This window comes from Neophocaena asiaeorientalis, unplaced genomic scaffold, assembly GCF_003031525.2.
Source record: "Neophocaena asiaeorientalis asiaeorientalis breed wild unplaced genomic scaffold, Neophocaena_asiaeorientalis_V1.1 scaffold124, whole genome shotgun sequence".
In the NCBI taxonomy this organism is placed as follows: Eukaryota; Metazoa; Chordata; class Mammalia; order Artiodactyla; family Phocoenidae; genus Neophocaena; species Neophocaena asiaeorientalis.
In genome coordinates, this window is record NW_020174135.1 from 14,911,602 (window position 1) to 14,933,232 (window position 21,631).

The 21,631-nt window shown below is 46.2% G+C and overlaps 1 protein-coding gene across 15 annotated transcripts in view; it reads left to right on the forward strand.

Annotated features, from left to right (window-relative positions):
• CCBE1 (collagen and calcium binding EGF domains 1) overlaps nucleotides 1-21,631 on the forward strand; it is a 246,096-nt gene that overhangs the window by 221,183 nt on the left and 3,282 nt on the right. For 11 of the 15 annotated variants that reach the window (XM_024754899.1, XM_024754909.1, XM_024754906.1 and 8 more), the window contains 5 exons: nucleotides 1,595-1,715; nucleotides 7,248-7,387; nucleotides 7,472-7,507; nucleotides 8,251-8,352; nucleotides 10,663-19,137. In XM_024754899.1, coding sequence (XP_024610667.1) covers nucleotides 1,595-1,715; nucleotides 7,248-7,387; nucleotides 7,472-7,507; nucleotides 8,251-8,352; nucleotides 10,663-10,896 — 633 coding nt within the window. In that variant the 3' untranslated portion in view covers nucleotides 10,897-19,137. Of the gene's footprint in view, nucleotides 1-1,594; nucleotides 1,716-7,247; nucleotides 7,388-7,471; nucleotides 7,508-8,250; nucleotides 8,353-10,662; nucleotides 19,138-21,631 lie in introns of those variants that run through there. The other 4 variants (XR_003004498.1, XR_003004500.1, XR_003004499.1 and 1 more) reach the window with 4 other exon arrangements.

The window sequence follows — 21,631 nt, forward strand, 5'->3', positions numbered from 1 at the left end:
TGCAGCATGCGGGCTCAGTAGTTGTGGCACGTGTTCTCAGTAGTTGTGGCACACAGGCTTAGTTACTCTGCGGCATGTGGGATCTTCCCGGACCAGGGATCAAACCCGTGTCCCCTGCATTGATTGGCAGGCGGATTCTTAAACACTGCACCACCAGGGAAGTCCCCAACTCCACGGTTTTTCAAATCAACATTCAAGTCTATATTTCTTATCACCAAAAGCTGTAGTAATTTGGAGTTGACATAAGCCTCAGAGGGAGAACTTGCACAATTTCTAATTTAGCACTCTGTGCTCATGCTGAACCCACAGAGCACAGCTCTGTCACAGTGGCAGTGGGCCACCTCTGATCACAAACAGGTGGTAGGAAACTCTCTCCGCAGCTCAGATCCGAAGATGGGTGTAGAGCCTCGGAGCGCTCCACGGGCAAGGATGAGATATCCACAGACCTTCTCGTAACTTGCATTGCCCTCTGGCCAGAGGGTCCCCGAGCAGGGCCTCGTCCAGGAGGACGTGGGTGACAAATGCAACTTGCTTCAGAAAACCGCAGTGATACTTGGTTTCTGTGGGACTCCAGGATCCCGAGTGAATCCTCTGGGGGTAGTAGCTCTGAGCCTCAAAAACACAGTCTCCACTGGATTTTATACCCCTGAATTAGCTTCCTGGAAGGAAGAGACTAGAACTACCATTTATCAAGCACTTAGTACATTTCAGGTCCTGTGCTGGGCACCTGATACACACTACCTGTGTAATCCTCATGTCTTAATGGTGGGCGTTATCAGTGAGGAAATGGACATTAAGAGCGTGCAGTTCTTACCAAGGGTCTCACTGATTCCTGACCTCAAGGAATGCAAATGTCATTCACGTGTGTGGTCCCTCTGGCTTCCGCTAGAATGAGCTCTTGAAATCAGAGAGCGAGAGAGAGGCAGGGAGCCACGGTGCCTTTTACGACTTTATCTCAGAAATTACACACCGTCACTTTCGTCATTTTCTATTCATTAGAAGCAAGTCCCTAAGCACAACCCACACTCAGGGCAGAAAATTAGCCTCCACCTTTTAAAGGGAGGAGTGTCCAAAAATTTGTGGACATACTTTAAAACCATCACAGTCACTGTTTCCCAAACACCTGAGCGTACACGTGACCTGTAAGTCATATTTTCCATCCTGGCTCTCAAGGCGGAGATCTGTAAGAGCTGGGACCATGTCTTGTTCACTGTTGTCGCCTTAGAATGAAGCACAGGGCCTGGCACGTAGTAGTTTCTCAAATATTTGAGACATGAGTTCTTAATAAAAGTCTGAAACAGGTGGATTGTATTAATTATGATGATAATGACTAATGATATCTAGGCAGGCTGGAACTGATCCAGGTTCACCCACTAAGCAACCAGGGGAGTGATCTTGTACAAGTTGTTTTGACTAGAAGGCCTCCAGGTTTATAAGGAGGATCTCTACCGTCCGTCTGCACTCTGACTGGCTCGGATAAAGGCTTATGCACAAGAAAAGGCTCTGTGGCTTCTGCAGACCACAGAAGCGCAGGGCATTCCCTGGCAGTGGAGCCATCGGTGCTTCCTGACCCAGGTTCCTCTTCTCTTTGCAGATTGCCCTGCTACCCAACAGCGCTGTGGACCTGGGCAAGTACATCACTGGTGACAAGGTGCTGGCCTCCAATGCCTACATTCCAGGACCTCCTGGCCTGCCTGGGGGCCAGGGCCCCCCTGGTGAGTATAAAGAAGGGCATAAAAGCATAGAGTGAAAGCAAATAGCATAAAAGGGTGATAGGCTCACCAGCCAGGGCCTGCCGAGAGCTCACGTTTAGTTGGGGGATGCGACAGAGTTTTTTAGCTCCCATGGATGGGAGCAGGAGCCAGGGTCCAGGGAGTCGCATGCCTGTGTGCCAAGAGGGCCTCGGGGAATTGGGTCAAGCCTGAGAAACCCTTCTAACCAATAGTAATCAGCGAGAAAAAAGTCATTGTCCTGGGTTTGGACAAGATTCATAAAGATAATCTTAAGTTACAGAGAAACAAAATGAGAACTATTTTTAACACTAACATATATGAACGTAGGATGGCGTAATGAACTCCTGTGGGCTCATCGCCCGGTGCCAACACCTTATGGCCAGCCTCATTGCCACTCTTCCCCAATCCTGTCTCCTCCTTCCCCTGTTATTTGTGAACACACTTACATTGATATTTATTTTGATATTTATCTCTCTGTTTTCCTTTAAAAGTCAATCTCATTGAGATACAATTCTATACAATAAACCGTACACACTTAAGATACAGTTGGGCGAGTTTTGACAGATGCATACACCCTATATCAAGCACTTCCTAACCACCACCCTATATCTGGTCTACGTCAAGGTGTAGAACATTTCCATCATCCCGGAAAGTTCCCTTGTGCCCTTGGCAATCTACATCCTCAGCTCTAGGCAGTCACTGACCTGCTTTCTATTGCTGCAGTTCTGTCCGTTCTACAGCTTCATAGAAAGGAATCTATTCCTTCTGTCTGGCTTCCTCCGCGTACTGTTTTGGAGATTCACCCTTGTTACTCTGAAGAAAATCCCAAATTTCCTATCATTCCGTCAGGCGATACGCAATGAGAACTTTAAAAAATGACAACAGGGTGTTTTCTGTCTTATTAGGAGTCCCTCCATAGATACATCAATACTTTTTATGTTAGTGTTAACAAATGACTCTAAGATATGATGTCTTATCCCTCATGTTCATCGCCTAGCACTGTGCTAGGTGTTGTGAAGGACCTCCTGACATTCTAACGAGGATGACAAGACACATAAAGTGAAAGCAAACAGAATAAAACAGTACCTGCCTGCCCCCAAGTAAAGTATGCAGGTACTTCCTGCTGTGGAAGCTTAAGGAAGAGAGAGATCACTGTAGCCTGCAGTGGTCAGGGGACTTGGGGTTTGACCTGGACCTGGAAGAACACGAGAGGTAGGATTGGTCCAAGCACAGAGGACACGGGCAGATTTTAGGCTGGAAGGTCAGCAAAAACAAAGGCTCAGAATGCTTCCCAAACTATATGTTTTCTTCTCCACTTATATCTTCATCTCCTGGTTTCCATCAAAACCCAGGTGGCCTGGGTCTCAGTCTGTACAGAGACCAAGAACTGGTCCAGGACTTTGGTTTCTCCTCTTGTTCTCTCTTTTGGTCTCTGGGTCATGGCTGAGTTTCTCCAGCAGATGCCACACACAGGCAGCCTCTTGCTGCTTCTGAGTAGACTTAGGTCTCTCCTTACAAACTGACTGTTTGCAGTGTTCTCCATCCTTCTCTAAGAGAATGTTCTCGCTCTGCTTCCCTGGAGGAAGTTCACCCCCCAGGCCAGCCTACCTGTCACTTCAACAAGGACAAAGTAGGAACAGGGGAGCCATTGGCTTCTTTCTTCTTCTTTTTTTTTTTTTTTTAACATCTTTATTGGAGTCTAATTGCTTTACAATGGTGTGTTAGTTTCTTCTTTATAACGAAGTGCATCAGCTATACATATACATATATCCCCATATCTACTCTCTCTTGCGTCTCCCTCCCACCCTCCCTCTCCCACCCCTCTAGGTGGTCACAAAGCACCGAGCTGATCTCCCTGTGCTATGTGGCTGCTTCCCACTAGCGACCTATTTTACATTTGGTAGTGTATATAAGTCCCTGCCACTCTCCCACTTAATGAATGACTTGCTAGCTTTCCTTTCCAGTTCTGCCGTCTGGTTTCTAGCATGGTTTGAGCTGTCCAGGGTCCTTGCTGGAGCAGGGAGTGATTGAGGACTAGCTTTGGCAATGGGCTATGCCCTTGCTTTCTCCTCCAATCCTTATTCCTTCTCTCTCCTTACTTCTAGCATCATAGTTTGTGATGCCCTCAGTTGAGATGTGTTAGGGCAACTAGAGAGATAATAAGATTTCTCTTACCCTTAATTAAAATTCCAGTCCTGGAGTCTATGATAAATCACAGCCTGGGCCACCAATACAGGAAGCTCTACTAGGCTGGAATCCTTTGGCTTTGGTGTTGAGGGAGTGGCTGCTGTTCTGTGACCCCCACTGTTCCTTTATAAGGTGCTGACGTTTGTACATCAAAGCCCCACACTTTAAAGGCACTTGACATAACGATCTCTGAAGTTCATTGACTGTGTAAATGAAGGTGAGATATTACCTCTGGCCTGTCCTTGTGCTATCAGAGTCATAATATTTATATTTTATATAATATAATATATATTTATTATATATATACTATATTATATATAAATATATATTATATTTATATATTATATTATATAAAAATTATAGTATAATATTTTATATAATATAATATATAATAAAAATATTGTATTTATATTCAGAGTTATAAGAGGGATCTGGTCCCCTTCCCAGATGAACTCTTTCAGGATGTACCTGGAACCGGCATTGAGAGTAGGGGTTGAGAGACATACTTGGATGGAACATTGACTGCCTTTTATGTTGGCTCAATTATTTTGTGAGCTAGAAAAGACGTCCCCAAACATGATAAGTTTGAAGTCTTTGTTTTGTTTTGTTTTCTGGTGCCTGAAAGCCATTCCATCCTATCACTGCGCTCTGCCGATTGTAGGAGCCGCATACGATCAAGAAGTAATTACTGTGTGTGTTTGAAAGAGAGGAATCATTATGGCACTAAGGAATGCATCGCTGAGGAATAATTATAGCACAGCAGTCAGCCCAGCCTCTTCATTGCAGTCGTTTGACAGGACACATTTACTAAGCAGCCTTCTCTGTACCTGGGCCTCTCTGAGCGTGTGCTGACGATTAAGATATAACCCATGCCCTCATAAAGTTGACAGGCTAAAATGGGTTAAAACACAATATCCTTCCCCATGCGAAAGAATGAAGTTAGACTCTTGCTTTACACCATATACAAAATGGATTAAAGACCTAAATGTAAGACCTGAAACTGTAAAACTCCTAGGAGAAAACATAGGCAAAAACTTTCATGACGTTAGATTTGGCAGTGATTTCTTGGATATGACGCCAAAAGCACAGATGACAAAAGCAAAAAGAGACCTGAAATTCCCTCATCTGTTCAGGCAAGCTGTCTATTCCTCTAGCACCTTTAGCATACGTTGTGGTTTTAAAGTCCCTGTATGATAACCGTAACATCTGGGCCGCCTCTAAGTCTGATTCTGTTGATTGCTCTGTCTCTTGAATGGGGGCTGTTTAATCGGGGAGGGGGTTGGGTTTTGTTTGGTTTTTGGTTTTTTATAATGTGCCTCAAAATTTTGGACTGAATGCCAGATACCATTCGGAGAGGACCAGTAGAGACTGGGGGACAAAGTAATTACTCCTGGAGATGGGTATCCAGGCTTGCTGGCAAGAAGAATTGGGCCAGTCTAATGAATAACTGAGCCAGGTTTGGGTGTGTTCTCACTGTCTCTACCTCTAGTGTTCCACGGTCTTCAAGTTTTCAAATTCCTCCGATGGCAGGATACTGTTACTCTATGTTTAGTGGGGGCCTAGGGTGCCGGTGGGTGTTTCTCAGTGGTTCTCAGCTTTCAGCAGCCCCTGCAGAGCTGTGCCACTCTGAGCTCCTCTCTCCACGTTCTTGCTGCTCTCCAGTGGGAGACTGCTGTGACTTACTACTCCGAGGTAGAGCTGTGGAGCTCAAGGATTTTTCAGTTCTCCTGGTCCAGCTGCAGCACTAAGCATGAGCTGGGCATCCAGGCGTTAGGGTAAGGTCTTCTCCCCACCTGTGACAGCCCAACTCTGGCTTGTATCCGTGGCAGATCTTGAGCCGGAGAGTTTGCTGCCCCTCCTCTAATAGTAATAGCCATCCCCCTGGGTCCTGCAGGAGATTTGCTGCCCCACGTCAGTGGCTTGAGGCTTTTGCCCCAAACGGTTGAAAGTAGGAAAGTTACACAGTAAGACTTGCTCAGAAATAATATTCATATAGAGGTGTGAAGAACAGGTGAGGGGTGAACAAGACTGATGGGAAACAGAGGGACTCACTCTGAGGCGAGAGTTGAAGCAGATGAAAGGAAGAGCTACAATGAAGAGTAGGCCATGCTCACCGCAACTTGGGGAAGCTGGCGTGCAGCAACGAAGACCGACGCGGCCAAAAATAAAAAATAAATAAATTTTTTTTTTTTTTTTTTTTTTTAAAAAAAGGGGGGTTAAATAAAAAAAAAAAAAAAAAAAAAATACTCTATATTCCCCAGGTGATTTTCATTTGTGATAGATAAGCAACTGCAATTTTCCCTATTACCCTCCCCAGGGAAAGACACCCCTGTACATTAGCAAGCTCAAAAAATACAGGAGATGGGGATTCCGCTGGGTCCACCAGCCCACTCAGAAGAGAGGGAAATAGGGCACCATGACCGCTGAGCCTGCGCATCTGGAGCCTGTGCTCCGCAGCAAGAGAGGCAGTGACAGTGAGAGGCCCGCGCACCGCGATGAAGAGTGGCCCCCGCTTGCCACAACTGGAGAAAGCCCTCGCACAGAAACGAAGACCCAACACAGCCAAAAATAAATAAATAAATTTATTTTTTTAAAAATCATTGATTCTAGAAAACGTTTTTAAAAAAAGGAAGGGCTAACATAGATTTTTATTTTAGTGCCTCAGTGCGTGAGGTGCTACACCAAGTGGTGTGTATGTGTATCTAAAGTCTCATTTAACGCTCAGAACTGCTCTGTAAGGTAGATTTTTATTAGCCCTGCTTTACAGGATGAGGAACTAAGGTTCAGAGAGGTCAAGCAGCTTGTCCAAGATTTAGAGGCAGGTCCCCCTGCTGCTGAAGCCTGGGCACTCACACTCCCCAGCTGCATTAACCGCCGCCCTGCGGTGATGGGGGGTGCAGAGGAGCAGATTGTTGTGAGCTGTTAAAGAAGTGAAATGCACAGAACTGGTCACTGATTGGATAAGGAGCTTGTGGAAACAGGGAAATCTGTAGGAAGACTCTCGGGTTTCTGGCTTGAGTGGCTGGGGGACTGGAGGTCCGTGAAAAGAATGGGGAAGTCTGAGTCACTTCGCTGTACACCTGAAACTAACACAACATTGTAAACCAGCTGTATTTCAATAAACATTTTTTAAAAGAATAGGGAGGTCAGTTTCTGGCCGTGTTAAGTTCAGACTGCCTATGGGACATCTCAGTGGAGAGGTCAGAAAGCAAAGGTCAGAGAGGGAAGAGAAATGGCTGAATGGGGCTCCTGGACTCTCCTGTGAGTCAGCCAGAGCCCTTGCCCTCCTCGCGGGCTGTGGACTAATGAGGTGTTCTTTGATTGCAGGCTCACCAGGACCAAAGGGGAGCCCAGGCTTCCCGGGTATTCCAGGCCCCCCCGGGCAGCCCGGCCCGCGGGGCTCAATGGGACCCATGGGACCGTCTCCTGATCTGTCCCACATTAAGCAAGGCCGGAGGGGCCCCGTGGTCAGTATTTATTTCATCAGAGCTCCCATCTGTAGTTGGGGAAGGCGTGTTCCTTCTGTTAAACTAGGTCCCTTTGTCTTGTAGGGCCCACCAGGTGCCCCAGGAAGAGATGGTTCTAAGGTAAGTCTTCTGAGGGGTCCTTACAAGCCTTAGGTTTCTCACTTTCCACCTACTGGGCGCGCATCATGTAAAACTGAAGCACAGTTTGTTGTCCCCATTTTGCATGTGGTGAAGTTGAGACACAGATACATGTTTTGTCCCCAAAGCTGGGAGGAGAATCTAAAAAGCCATTTTCTTAAAATACAGAACAAAAATAATAACAAAAACAGCCACCAAAACCGCTTCTAAGAAAAATTACCCTATAAATGTTAAAGATGCCTCCTTGCTGTCATGGTAGCGTGGGTTTTTCTCGTTAGCCAGTGTTACTTGTGGGGCTGTTTTGTGTGTGTTCCCGTTTCTCTGTGGTGTTTAAGTCAAGAACAGGAGAAGTCCCATTCTGTGCGAGTGGGTGGTTCCACTCTGAGGGCTGCCTGCCACTTGCCTCATACGGAAGTCAGTGTGAGTTACTTTAGAGGCTTCTGAGTTATCCCACACACTGCCTGGAAATAGCAGCTTTCCTCCTGTCAGATCTGGTTGGAAAATATATGGCCTTGGGGGAAATCAAAATGAGAGGCACTTGACTCAAAGCAGCTCGGTTCAAACCAGCGATCCCAAGTGTGCAGCTTCAAGCTTAACGTTTGTTTCCCGTAGGAAGTATTTTCTGTTTTGTGCAGGCAAATGGTAGTGGTGGGGTATCTAAATAGAGACTGGGGTGGTGGCATCCGTGTTGTCCAGAAAGCTAACCCTGACCCTTCTGTTCTTAGGGGGAAAGAGGAGCACCTGGCCCCAGAGGGTCTCCAGTAAGTAGCACCACCTGTCCTGCTTCCCCAGTGCAGTGTGCTCAGGGCTGCAGCTCTGATGAGCCTGTAAGTTGGTCTTACGAACAACAGCCAGCCCCTTCCAGCTGTCGCTCAACTTGCCCACAGAGAACTCCGTGGTTAGAAGAAGAATCACAGAAGCCTTTAGCAGCTGGTTGGGTTTTACTTTTGAAAATTCATTTCCTATTGTTGTTTCTATTATCATAGCTAATCTCTACTTGGAATGTCTTCTCTTAAGATTCAAAACCCCAGTATGTCGTGAGTCTGTTTCCAGGTATGTCTGACAACATCTGAAGGAGCTAGAAAAGAAATCTGTGGGGTTAAGTCATAACTCTGAACGTTTAAGAATTTAGCCACCACTAGAACCCTAGCAGGTTGGATGACCATCCCCTCCAGAAAGCTCAGACGTGCTCAGCTACTCAGGACCATTGAGACAAAATTAGCTGGATTGGATGTATAGTGTCTGAGAGATTAAAAGTGAAAATTAATCGTATCCAAAAGCACAGATGATTCAAGCAACCCCATTGCTTGTGAAGAAGTCAGTGTCACTTCTGAAGAAAGACAAAGATCCTTGACGTTAGAGGTAGGAGGTGTGAGATGCCATCTCCACTCTTCCAGCTGTTAGCTCTCTGATCACGGCCATGTCACTTAGCATCCATCTCTGGGTGTCCATCCCCTAATCTGTGCAATGCAGGTGGCATCTGAACTGCCACACCTCAGGTGATCATCCACTGATGGCAGAATGCTCTCTGTACAGCACTGAGTGCTTTGCAGTTACATAAGCTGCTGTCCTGCTGCTTGCTAAGGTGGTGGCTTCAAAGCAGGGGTTGCAGAGGCTGATAAAGGTTGAAGTCCAGGGCTTCCCTGGTGGCGCAGTGGTTGAGAGTCTGCCTGCCGATGCAGGGGACACGTGTTTGTGCCCCGGTCCGGGAAGATCCCACATGCCGCGGAGCGGCTGGGCCCGTGAGCCATGGCCACTGAGGCTGTGCGTCCGGAGCCTGTGCTCCACAACGGGAGAGGCCACAACAGTGAGAGGCCCGCGTACCGCCAAAAGAAAAAAAAAAAGATTGAAGCCCAGAACACTCATGTTCACACATTATTTTCCCATGTTCCACACAGCACTTCATAGAAATCAAGGCTTAGTAAATAGTTTATAATGACAAAAGGTGTTCAGTCAGTAGAAGAATTAGGAAGCCTTCGTTTGGACCTTTCCTGGTCAATGAGGAATGGACGCCTTTACCATATACTGAACTTCGTTTAAATTACAGTTATAGGGCTTCCCTGGTGGCGCAGTGGTTAAGAATCCACCTGCCAATGCAGGGGACACGGGTTCGAGCCCTGGTCCAGGAAGATCCCACATGCCACGGAGCAACTAAGCCCGTGTGCCACAACTACTGAACCTGCGCTCTAGAGCCCGTGCTCTGCAACAAGAGAAGCCACTGCAATGGGAAGCCCGCGCACCACAACGAAGAGTAGACCCCGTTCACCGCAACTAGAGAAAGCCCGGGTGCCACAACTACTGAGCCTGCACTCTAGAGCCCGTGAGCCACAACTACTGAGCCCACGTGCCGCAACTACTGAAGCCCACGCACCTAGAGCCCATGCTCCGCAACGGGAGAAGCCACCGCAATGAGAAGCCCGCGCACCGCAACGAAGTGTAGCCCCCGCTCGCCACAACTACAGAAAAGCCCACACGCGGCAACAAAGACCCAACACAGCCAAAGATAAAAATAAATAAATCTATTTTTTTTTAAATTGCAGTTACAGTCAACCATCCTTATAGACATTTTAGTAATTTCATTTTTAAAAAGATAACATTTAAAAATGTGTTATGCTACATGCCCTGTACATGCATTAACTCATTAAACCCTCACTTATGAAACCCTACAGAGTTAGGACTATTATTATCCCATTTTATGGATGGGAAACAGAAACCCAAATCAATTAAGTAACTTGCCCAGGGCAACACGGCTAGTAAGTGGCAGAGCTGAGGTTCAAACGCAACAGAACCCCAGCCTCTTAACCACTGCTCTCTGCCTTCGTTAAGTGTCTTCCAGGGTTCTTTGGAAAGTAACCTAGGAGGCTTATTCTCATATTCTGTCATTTTACCGGATTTGATAGAGCCTGGAGCTACGAGAGGTCAGCGTGTCACCGTAGCTCATCCCGGAGCTGAAGGAATAGAAGGCAGAATCCCCCAGGCTGTTGTAGTCCTTATGTTTCGTCCCTTTGCGACACAGAGTTGACTTAAGTAGTTGCCAGCCAGCAGCAGGACAGCAGACCCCGGAGCCCACGGAAGCCATCAGTCGGCCAGGGGTTGGGTGTGTGGTGGTCTAGCTTTGACACCTCTCTCCCGCGCAGGGACCCCCTGGTTCTTTCGACTTCCTGTTGCTCATGCTGGCGGACATCCGCAACGACATCACCGAGCTGCAGGAAAAGGTGTTCGGGCACCGGACTGACTCTTCAGCAGAGGAGTTCCCGTTACCTCAGGAATTTTCCAGCTCTCCAGAGACCATGGACTTCGGCTCTGGAGATGACAACCCCAAAAGAACCGAGACAAGAGACTTGGGAACCCACAGAGACTTCTATCCTTAGCACACGCCGACATCTTCACGCCAAAGGAAGAGCAGTGTCCGCCTGCAGTGAAATCATCCAGAGGACAGAACAGAACACCGCTGGAGACCTAGAAAAGATAACGTTCTTTTTTTCTTTTTTTTAAACTCTTTTCCTTTCTTCTCCGTACTTCTCTTATCCCAAACACTATTTTCAGGCTAGACATACTAAAGACAAGAGGGAGGAAATGATTGATTTACTTGCTTCCCCTGGAGAATCTGCAGTGGAACTTTTCTTTGACTTCCTTATTTTCCAGGGACTTCTGATTTCTGAATCAGGTTCTCTCACAGTGTCTTAAAATTTGGCAGACTATCAAAAAGGGGGGAATGGCAAGGTGAGTTCTAAGAAAATGTGAGTTTACTTTTTAAAAATAATAGATACGTGTCCAAAATAGACTATTACACCTCAGTGTCAAAGTTAAATCAAATGAAATGAATTAAATCAAATCAATTAAGTCAAATCAAAATTTTCAGTGAAAAGGGGGAGATGACAATGTATATTTATCTTGGTGGATAATTCTTTTTCCTTGTCAATCTAACAGATTTAAAATATTCTGTCCTCTTACCCAACCTTGTTTCCTAATTTTGATTAAGGAAAGGAGAGAAGGAGTGGAGATTAGAAAATATGGAGAAAAATTACAGTCCCATATTGACTGTCCTATAAGCTGCCACATACTAACACTCAAGATGTGACAGTTAAGGGTTCATACCACGCTTGTCTATAACTATCCTGTTTGAAGAAGAAAATTACTGTAGCTGTAGGAATAAATTCCATTTTCAAGACAAAAAGTAAGTGAATGCAGTGCCCTGGTTCACATTAGAACAGCGGGCTCCTGGTTTGCCAGGACGTTTTAAAGCTATCTGACTGAATGAGTGAGCTTGCTTAGTAAACCACAGATTATTTGTTAAACAAAGGTAACTGACCCTCAGGGAGAGGTGCTGAATTCCCTGGCTGTGACCGGGTGCCCGCCAGGTGCCATTAGGCTGTGATCCAGGTTGAATCGGTGTACGGTGGTGCTCAGGCTGGAAGAGGCTGCCTGCTCGGGTTGTTGGCCATGGGGCAGAAGACCCTTGGGCAGGGGACCTGCTGCGTCACAGAGGCAGGTAAATTTGCTGTCTGTAGGAATTAGAAGCCCTTGTCAGGGGCCAGCCAAGCTTGCCAGCGTGTTGAGACTAACACATGATTGAAAGATCTCTTGGATGAGGGAGGGGCAAAACAACAGTTTTCCTCGTTTGCTAAAAACTTCCTCCCGGTTTTTCCTTAATTTTCCATAATTTAGTCCTAGTTGCAGGTCTTCTTGATTTCCCTTCCTCGGCAAACACAGGAAGCAGCTGGCAAAGTATATTCCCAAACCTCCCCTGGAGTCAGTGTTTGCTCTTATGCTTCTGGGTCCCAGAAGGACACACATTCCGGAAAAGGCTGGAGCACGAGTGCTCAAGGGAGGGAGGGGCAGGAACATCTGCTACTTTGTAATATTGTTGGGGAACCTCTTGGTTTTAATGGGCAGCTTACAGGCTCCTTCAGGTTCACTTTGTGGCTTTGTCGTTTGACACCCAGAATGACGTTTCATCGACCTGTTCAGGAGACCTTTGCACTTATATTAAGCTTCACAAAGGACCACTGTTACAACTTTTCTTTGCTCATGTTCCCATTTCCCACCCTGCAGTGTCCCCATGACTTTCTGGGCGGTTTGTGTTTAATTTTCTTTTTCCATCTCCTTTTAGCCTACATCATTTCACTCTCCTGGGAGAGCTTGTTTAAAGACAACCACCGTGGGTGTTTATATTGCCACTTTTCAATCTTTCTTCAGAACAATAGGAAGGGCTTGTGTTTGCAAATCTCAAGTGACACCAGCCTTCCTTCTCTCCTCCCCATCCTGTTAGAGACACAGGGCTCCAGTCAGCCAGCTGGTGGCTGAGTTTTTCACCACCACTTGACTCCGCTGTTTCTTACTCACGCAAAGTCCCCGGTGACTGTCCACCAAAGTGTTACAGCTGAAAGCGAACGCATCCTCAGTGCTCCTTTTCTAGGATCTTTCCTGCCCCCCTTCAGCCTCTCCGGAATCTAATCTTCACAGCAGAAGCCCTCGCCAGCCACGGGTTCGCAGAGATGAACTGAGCAGATGTTGATTCCCATCTGGTATATATATTTAACGTTTGCCTGCTTGTGGGACGCGGTATTTAAAGTGTGTGGATGGATGAATGCTAAAAAAAAAAAAAAAAATCATGCACAGGCTCTATGAGAAATGATGAGGTTCATCTTTGATTTTTTTTAATGAAGAATTTAATTACCTTTTTAACCATGAACTGTATGTAGAAATAGAATTTTCTTCTCTGTTGTTGAGTACTCATAAAATGCAACGAAATTGCGTGTTTAGCCAGAGGCTAGGGTAATATATTAACAGAATGAATGGAAGGTGGTAATATCTGGGATTTGTGAGACGATTCTGGATAAGATTTTCTAACAAAACACACAGTAACCTGTATTTTATCATCTCAATCTGCTGGATCAGGTCAACTTATACAATAATTATTTATCCTCAGATTTTCAAAACTTGGACTGCTACCATAGGACTAAATATGTACTCTGTATGCCCAAATTATATTTTTCGAAGATAAGACATAATAAGGCATTGTTATTCCTAATGTGTCTTTTAGCTATGGGTGGAAAACCAAAGCTTCACTGTCTAAACAGGACTTCCGCTTAGAACCTAATGGAAAAGGCTTTTGGGGGTAGGGGGCATAAAATTTGCTACTTTTGGTATTCCACTTCATGTGTCATGGGGAAGAAAGGTCTTTGTACACACCTCAATTCTTTCCCAGAAATGCAGACTTCAATTTTTTGCACCCTGATAACTAGAACTTAGAATAGGACTTCATAGATTGCTTCTGTTTCAGAAAGCGATGGGCATAAAACTCTCCAGTTCAAAATAGTGCAAGGAGGGGATACATTTTAGTTTATGAAAATCCTCCTCCCTTTCCAATTCCACAGGGAGAAATTATAAGCTTTATGATGCCAGCGCCTATGGGGATACAAAGGGAATGCTGTCTTGTCTCTCCTTCTGTATTAATTCTAACACCTGCCACAGAATGAATTGGTCAACTAAAGTCATTTCTACCGTGTAAACTCAGGCCAATGTGTTCCTAGCCAAACAGGTAAATAACAAATGCACATTGGCATCCAGGGGTTGGGGCTTCGTTACTCCACCAGATGCCAGGTGAAGGGCCCCCTGGTTCTGGCCATGCTCCCTTTCTAGGGTTCATACTACTGTCGGCCTCGTGAGGCCTGCTGCCAGGAGTGCAGGGGGAGGATCTTCTTTGTGACTAGGCACCAGGCATCTCCTTGGGGTGATAGCAAATCCCTCCTCATACTTCGAGTGTCCCTCGCCCTCTCCCCACTCCAGCCTGTCACAGAGCAGCAGTATCACCTTAACATCTTTCAGATAACCTTTCCTGAAAAGGAAATTCATTTGCAGGAATCCAGGCCAAACAACTAGAAGAACAGAGCCATCTAAAGTTATTAATAGGGGCTTCCCTGGTGGCACAGCGGTTGAGAGTCCGCCTGCCGATGCAGGGGACGCGGGTTCGTGCCCCGGTCCGGGAAGATCCCACATGCCGTGGAGCGGCTGAGCCCGTGAGCCATGGCCGCTGAGCCTGCGCGTCCGGAGCCTGTGCTCCACGACGGGAGAGGCCACAAGAGTGAGAGGCCCGCGTACCGCAAAAGAAAAAAAAGCGTAAAGTTATTAATGATGAGTTCAGGAAATAGATGAAATTTGTCCTGGCACCATCAGCATGTATGTTTCACAACAAATCATAAAATAATTTTCCATTTGAGGAAAAAACACAAACATGGCCGTAATTGTTAACCCATAAAACCTTGGACTTCACGTGCTCCTGCAACAAATATTACTGCTTTAGGGATATCATAGGAAAAAGACCCTTTTACACATCCCCCAGGGGCCTCAGCGTTCTTTATGAGATCCCCAAAGCAAGCACCCTGAGGAATTCCATGTGTGTCGTGACTCTGTTTTTATTTCCAGTGGCTAGTCATATACTTCAGTAGCTATGTTCGTTATTTATAACACGTCCATATAACAGTTGAGCTAGTATTCAGTTATAGATGTGATGCTATGAAATACTTTTGATAAGATTAGATACGCCTAATAACAAAGTTATTTTTCTTATGTGGTTATACTGTGCTTTATCCTGATGCTCAGTCCTGAAGAAGCAGTCTGTTTATCAGATGGACACGAGGTGATGGAGAGACATGTTTCCCTGAGGAGCCGGAATCTGCCTTCCGGGTGGGCCACCTCCTGGGGGAGTGTGGTCCCAACATTTGAGTCTGAGTCATGGTCTGAGGGCCCAGCTTCCACTGAAGCTGAGTCTCAGAGGCCCACGTCCCCAGATTGGGGGGGGATCCTCTGGGACCCCCATGGTGGGGTTTTCAAACGAGAAACTTTCTGGGGATCGTTGGAGATGCCTTAGCGGGAGGCTTGTGAGGGTTCCACACCTGCCACAACTCCCACTGCCCCGTGAACAACTCAGCCTTCAGTTGGATTTGGATTGGGATTCCACATAAGTTTTCCTTTGGAAGGAAAAAAGTTGACTACCTAAAAAAAGAGGTTACAGTAGAGTTGGGGGAGAGAAAGAAAGCCCCATGAGTTGGTAGCTAAAGTTCCCTTATGTGAAGATTAAGAGGAGGGGAATTTTCATCAATTGGGCCACACGGGAGATGCAGTTATGTAATGAAACGGGAGGTTACTTCTAAGAGATGTACAGCACTCTTCGGCAGGGTGACTTTAGCATCCCAATCTGTTAATCTGTGTTTACACATCTCACTTCCCTGTAGCAAATAGTTATCGAATGCTTGCTGTCAGCTGCATACCGCGCTTTGCACAGCAGACACAGGGAAGCAAAAAGTCATAATCCCCATCCTCCTGGGGATTTTTGGCAAAACAGACACGGATCCTTCCAGGCAAAATAAATTAATTCCGTAAATATGCAATTACAAACTGTGATCAGTGCTATGAATGAAAAGTATCGCAGGAGCCAGTACCAGCTCGTGCCAGTAGGAACCGCCCTTCAGTCCCGTGCTCTTCTTCCCAAAATCACACACACACAGCACCCAAGAGCATTCACGCCAGAGCCCCACGAGAGCTCTAGCCCTGGCAGAGAAAAGCTTTCATCCTCTGGATGAAACAGCAGCCGATGGAAAGCTACAAGACCCCTTCATATATGATATTTCTTAATTGAAAAAGGAGCTTACTGAACCAAAAGCTGGGTGATTGCCTCTGGGTGTCCCATTTGTGCAGTTGGCTGGTAACCTCATGTGCTCCGGTCTTGATTCCCAGCACAGTTTGAGGCTTGTTTCCTCCCAACCAGGACACTGAAGTTTTGAAAAAACTGGCTGCTTTTGGACCACCCCCAGCTCCTGTGCAGACTCTCACCACCTGCTCACATCTAGATGCAAGGTTACCCGGTGGCCAAGTGGAAACCTGCACTCAGCTGCTGGGGGCTCCACACAAAAAAGGTGACTCAGTGAGGGGCTCTGGGGACAGCTGCAGGTGAGTTGCAGGGTTCTGGGGAACTGATAGAGATGTGAGGAAGAGGGGTGTGTCCATTTCCTGGGGCTGCTGGAGCAAAGTACCACAACTGGGGACTTAAACAACAGAAATATGTTTTCTTGCACTTCTGGAAGCTGGAAGTCCAGTGGGTGTCAGAAGGGTGGGCAACCTACTGGAGGCCCTGAGGGAAAGCCATCCCATGCCTCTCTCCGAGAGTTTCTGGTAGTTGCTGGCAATCCTGGATGCTACATGCCTCTGACGTCACTCGCCATTCTCCCTCCGTGTCTCTGTGTCCCTGTGCCTTCCCATGGCATCCTCCTTTCCGTGTGTTCTGTGTCTCTGTTTTCTCTTCTTATAAAGACACTACTTACTGCATGAGGACCTACCCTAATCCATTATGACCTCATCTCAATTTAATTATATCTGCAAAGACCCTATTTCCACAAAGATCACATTGAGAAGTGCTAGGTAGACATGAATTTTGGGAGGACACCATTCAAACCAGTACAAGAAGAAAATGTTCTCCCCAGCCATTGACTCTTGTCACCTGACTTATTTCCTTTAATAGCATTTTTTCCAATCTGAAATTCTTACTGGCTCCCTTCATTCAAGACAAGTTTATTGAGGGCCAAGGATAGAGCAGTGATAGTACAAAGTCTCTGCTGTCATGGAGTTTGTCTCTTTGTCCAGGAAGACAAACAGATCTATGTTTTAGGGTTCTCCAGAGAAACAGAACCAATAGGATATATATATATGTGGGTGGTTGGATGGATGGATATAGATGTGTGTGTATGTATGTACACAAACAGAAAGACTTAAGGAATTGGCTCATGTGATTGTAGAGGCTGTCAAGCCTTAAAACTGCAGGGTAGGCTAGCATCCTGGAGCCCCAGGGAAGAGCTGATGTTGCTGTTTGACTCCAAAGGCAGACTCCTGACAGAATTCCCTCTTCAGGGTCAGTGTTTTTCTATTAAGGCCTTTGATTGGATGAGGCCCACCCGCATTACAGAGGGCAATCTGCTTTATGCAAAGTCTACTGATTTAAATGCTAATCTCATCTTAAAAAATGCCTTCACAGAAACATCTAGAATCACGTTTGCTCACATATCTGGATACTGACACCAAATACTGGGCCTAGCCAAGTTGACACATAAGCCATTATAAGCCATTATAATATAAGCCATTATAATATGTATCAGTATTAAAAAGAACTATGGGGGGAAATTAAGGGTAGAGGAATAGAGTGCTGGAGGGTGTCTATTTTAGGTGGGATCTTCTGGAAAGACCTCACCGACAAAGGGGTTGTGAGCAGAGACCTGAATGAAGGGAGAGGTGAGCCATGTGGAGATCCTGGGGGAGAACGATCCACACAAGACCCTGAGGAGGACCTGCTTGGGGTGCTCAAAAAGTAGCAAGGGGTCAGTGTGGCTGGAAATGAATAAGCAAGGCGGGGGGTGGGGGGGAGGAGTGGTAGGAAATGCCTTGGAGAGGCAGCCAGAGCCCAAGTAGAGCCTTAGGACTTTGCACTCCCTTCTGGGCCCGTGGAGGGTCTTTGAAGGGGCGAGGGTGGAAGCAGGGGAACCCATTGGGAGACTATCGAAGCAAGTTCCTTGTTTTTTGACTGTCTCCCTCTGTGAGAACTTGCTGCTTGTCTGGTGTCTGCTTCCTTGCTAGACTAGAAACTCAGCGGGCAGGAACTTTCTATTTCTCTCTGCTGTATTCCCAGCATCTGCCACTGTGCCCAGTATACAGCAACATTTTATAGCGTATTTGATAGAATTGCACATTTAGCCTTCCCCAAACCCTATTAGGTAGGTACTTTTATTAGCCTTAATATAGAGAGGGGTAAAATAGCTTGCCCAGGGTCACACAGCTAAAGCAGTTGTAACAGAGCCGTATTTCAAAACACATTAATTCACCATCTGATTAATCCTGTAGGATACATATAACTCAGCCACCCAGCCCACATTCTCCCCCAACATTGGAATCGAACACGACTTCACAGAATGGGCTTCCATGGTGCAGGAGACCAGGATCACCATTTGCTTCCACCATGCAATTTCCTGATCTATAAAGAATTAACCTTTCTGACCTTCTGATATGAGGTGACTGGCAAATGTACACAGATTATTAACATATATTCTCAAGGTAATGAAGAAAGAATTACAAAACAATTACAGTGACTATTATGTAGTGTTGGATATGGCCCAAAGATAACAACTGAGAGTCAAGACTCAAAAAGAAATACAATAGATTAAATAACACATTATCTAATAGAAGGAAACATGCTGTTTTTCAGGAAAGATTTTTTTTCTAGAAGGAATATATCAATGAGTCTTTATCACTGACCTACATACAAAACCATTTCTTTATAAAGCTTCATGGTGAAAGTGAGGGAGCCTAAGAAAGCATGTTTTCATTCAGCTGTCAGAGGGGTTAATTTCTTGCTGCAGGTATATGTCTGATGGGTGAACTTAAGGAAAGGGTAAAGCTTAGACTGCCTTGAGGAGTAACCAATAAGATCAGCAGCTTTCATGGGACTTCCGTGGTGGTGCAGTGGTTAAGAATCCGCCTGCCAATGCAGGGGACACGGGTTCGAGCCCTGGTCCAGGAAGATCCCACATGCCACGAAGCAACTACCCCCGTGCGCCACACCTACTGAACCTGCGCTCTAGAGCCCACATGCCACAACTACTGAGGCTGCGCTCTAGCGCCCGTGCTCTGCAACAAGAGAAGCCACTTCAATGAGAAGCCCGCACACCACAACGAAGAGTAGACCCCGTTCACTGCGGGCAGCAACAAAGACCCAACACAGCCAAAAATAAATTTTAAAAAAAGGATCAGCTTTCAAATGTTTTGACATTGACCCACTGGAAAGATACACATTTTACACACTGACCCAACACTTAAAATAATTGAAACAAATTTCACAAGATTTACCCCTACTATGTATGATGTGCTCATATGTTCTATGATTGCATTTTGTAAAAAATCTTAGTCGCAAGCACTGAATTGATTTCATGACTTACTAACGAGTGGCAGCCCACAGTTTGAAAACCACTTGCTTAGACCACTTGCTTCTCAAACTTTGTTGTGCATATGGATCAGCGGGGGGACTTTACAAAAGTGAAGATTCTGATCCAGTGGTTATGGCCAAGGTGGGGTCTGAGATTTGCATTCTCACAAGTTCCCAGGTGATGTCACCCCTGCAGCTCCGTGAACCACACTGTGAGTGGCAAAGACCCATCTGCAACACAGGAGTCTCTGCTCTGAGCTTTAGATGGGAGCAGGAGAGAATCCAATTAATTTAGGACTCTGACAAAAAGTCAGGAATGCACATATGGCTATTATATCTCAATAACGTAATCCCTTGTGCCTGCTACTGTGTTAAAGAAAACATGGCTTCCCTGGGAAATGGCACATCCTAAGATACCGTCAAATAAAACTTACGTCGCCATTAACGTTTTATGAGTAATCAAGTTGAAAGCCAGCCGAAGGGGAAAGAAAATGTCTGGAGGGGAAACGGAGACCCTGGTGGGGAAACAGGAGGGTGGCAAACACAAGCTTTGTGCAGGTTGCTGTTATCTGGGAGGCTGGTTCCCAGAGATGGGAGGACAGAAATGAAGTCCACGCAGCCGGTCGACTCTGCTGAGCTGGATTCGCCTCCTGTTCCCACGCGGTGTGGTGTCTTCACCAGCATTCCCAGGCAAGTCAGGGACTCCAGATTCTCATCCGTTTCTGGCAAGGTGACAACTTATGTTTTGAATTCTAACTTCTTCAGTCTCTTTTCTGTGGCTTTTTATCCCCTTCTGTCTCTAACCTCACTGCCAACCGCACTGGGAGTGGAAGCTGGGTGGGGAAATGATTAAGCCAGAAGGAAAGTTGTATCTATGGAGTCATGTTTTGTTTTAGAAATAGTTTTTATGATATATAAGGATGGCACTGTTTCCAAACTCAAGTGTTGTTGGTGTATCTATGGAGTCGTGTTTTGTTTTATAAATAGTTTTTATGATACATAAGGATGGAACTGTTTCCAAAGTCAAGCTTCATTGGTTTTGTTTGGTTTTTTAACTGTAACCCATGGGTGTTCTTGGCGCTCTCTGCTTTGTCTGCCCCGGCTCCCCCAGAAACACAGTAATTAACGTGGATCTGCCCTGAGTCAGCTCGGAGACAGCTGTCGACCTTGTTACCCCCAGAATTCTGGAGGTAATGCACAGCGTCTTGCTAGTCTGCCATCACGCCATGTAATTGAAAGACCACGTCACGTAGAATACGCCTCCCCTGTACCAACAGCATCATTTATTTACAATTCAGTAAAAGTCTCAGCCCAAACCAGCAAAACCATCTATATGATTGTGGAGAGCCATATGTGGGTAATTTGCCTTCTGACAAAAATCTGGAGAGGAGAAAGGTGCCACAAATTGAATTAGGTTCAGACTGTTCAGAAAGGAAATAACAGCTGGAAAACATTTCAAACAGAGATCCCTTCGAAGAGCCTTCCAAGGACAGCCGCCAAGTACATTTTTCTTTCCAGGCTTATTCTATGTGCTGTTGGCTGCTGCGGTCCATGCCACCAGCCAGATTGACACACGCTTTATATATAAATATTCACACCGTGTGCGATGAGAGCCTTTGGATTGACAGGATTTGATTTGAGTGTTCCAAATAAGAGAAAGTGGCCCCAGGGAATTGGCTTTCCCAGCTAGAGGGGCATCCTTCTGCCAAGGATCAAATCCGCGGTCAGTGTAAGAGAGCACCTTCTCTGAGCAAGGCTCTGATGAGTTATCAACACTCACTTTGTTGCACCTGCGTCTTCCTCTGCTTGGTTCTCTGATTACTGGACTTGGAGTTCCACTTGGTGGCCTGTCCATGGTCAGACGGGACTGAAGGGCTGCAGCTGTGCTCCTTCCCGACACCCACTTTGCAGAGAGGTACATGGGCATCCCACCCTCGGGCAATTCAGTCTCACTCTTGTCGTTTACTTGATTCCCAAAGTCTCCAGTGAGACCAGAGAATCTGGTTACTATTCTCAGGGGAGAGTTGCCCTGGGTGGCCTCAGGGCTAAGGGGTGAAGGTGGATCCTGGATGCATGGTGGGGAGCTCAGAGGAGTGAAGGACCGCCCTCTGGGGGAATGGGGAAGCTGCAACCGACAA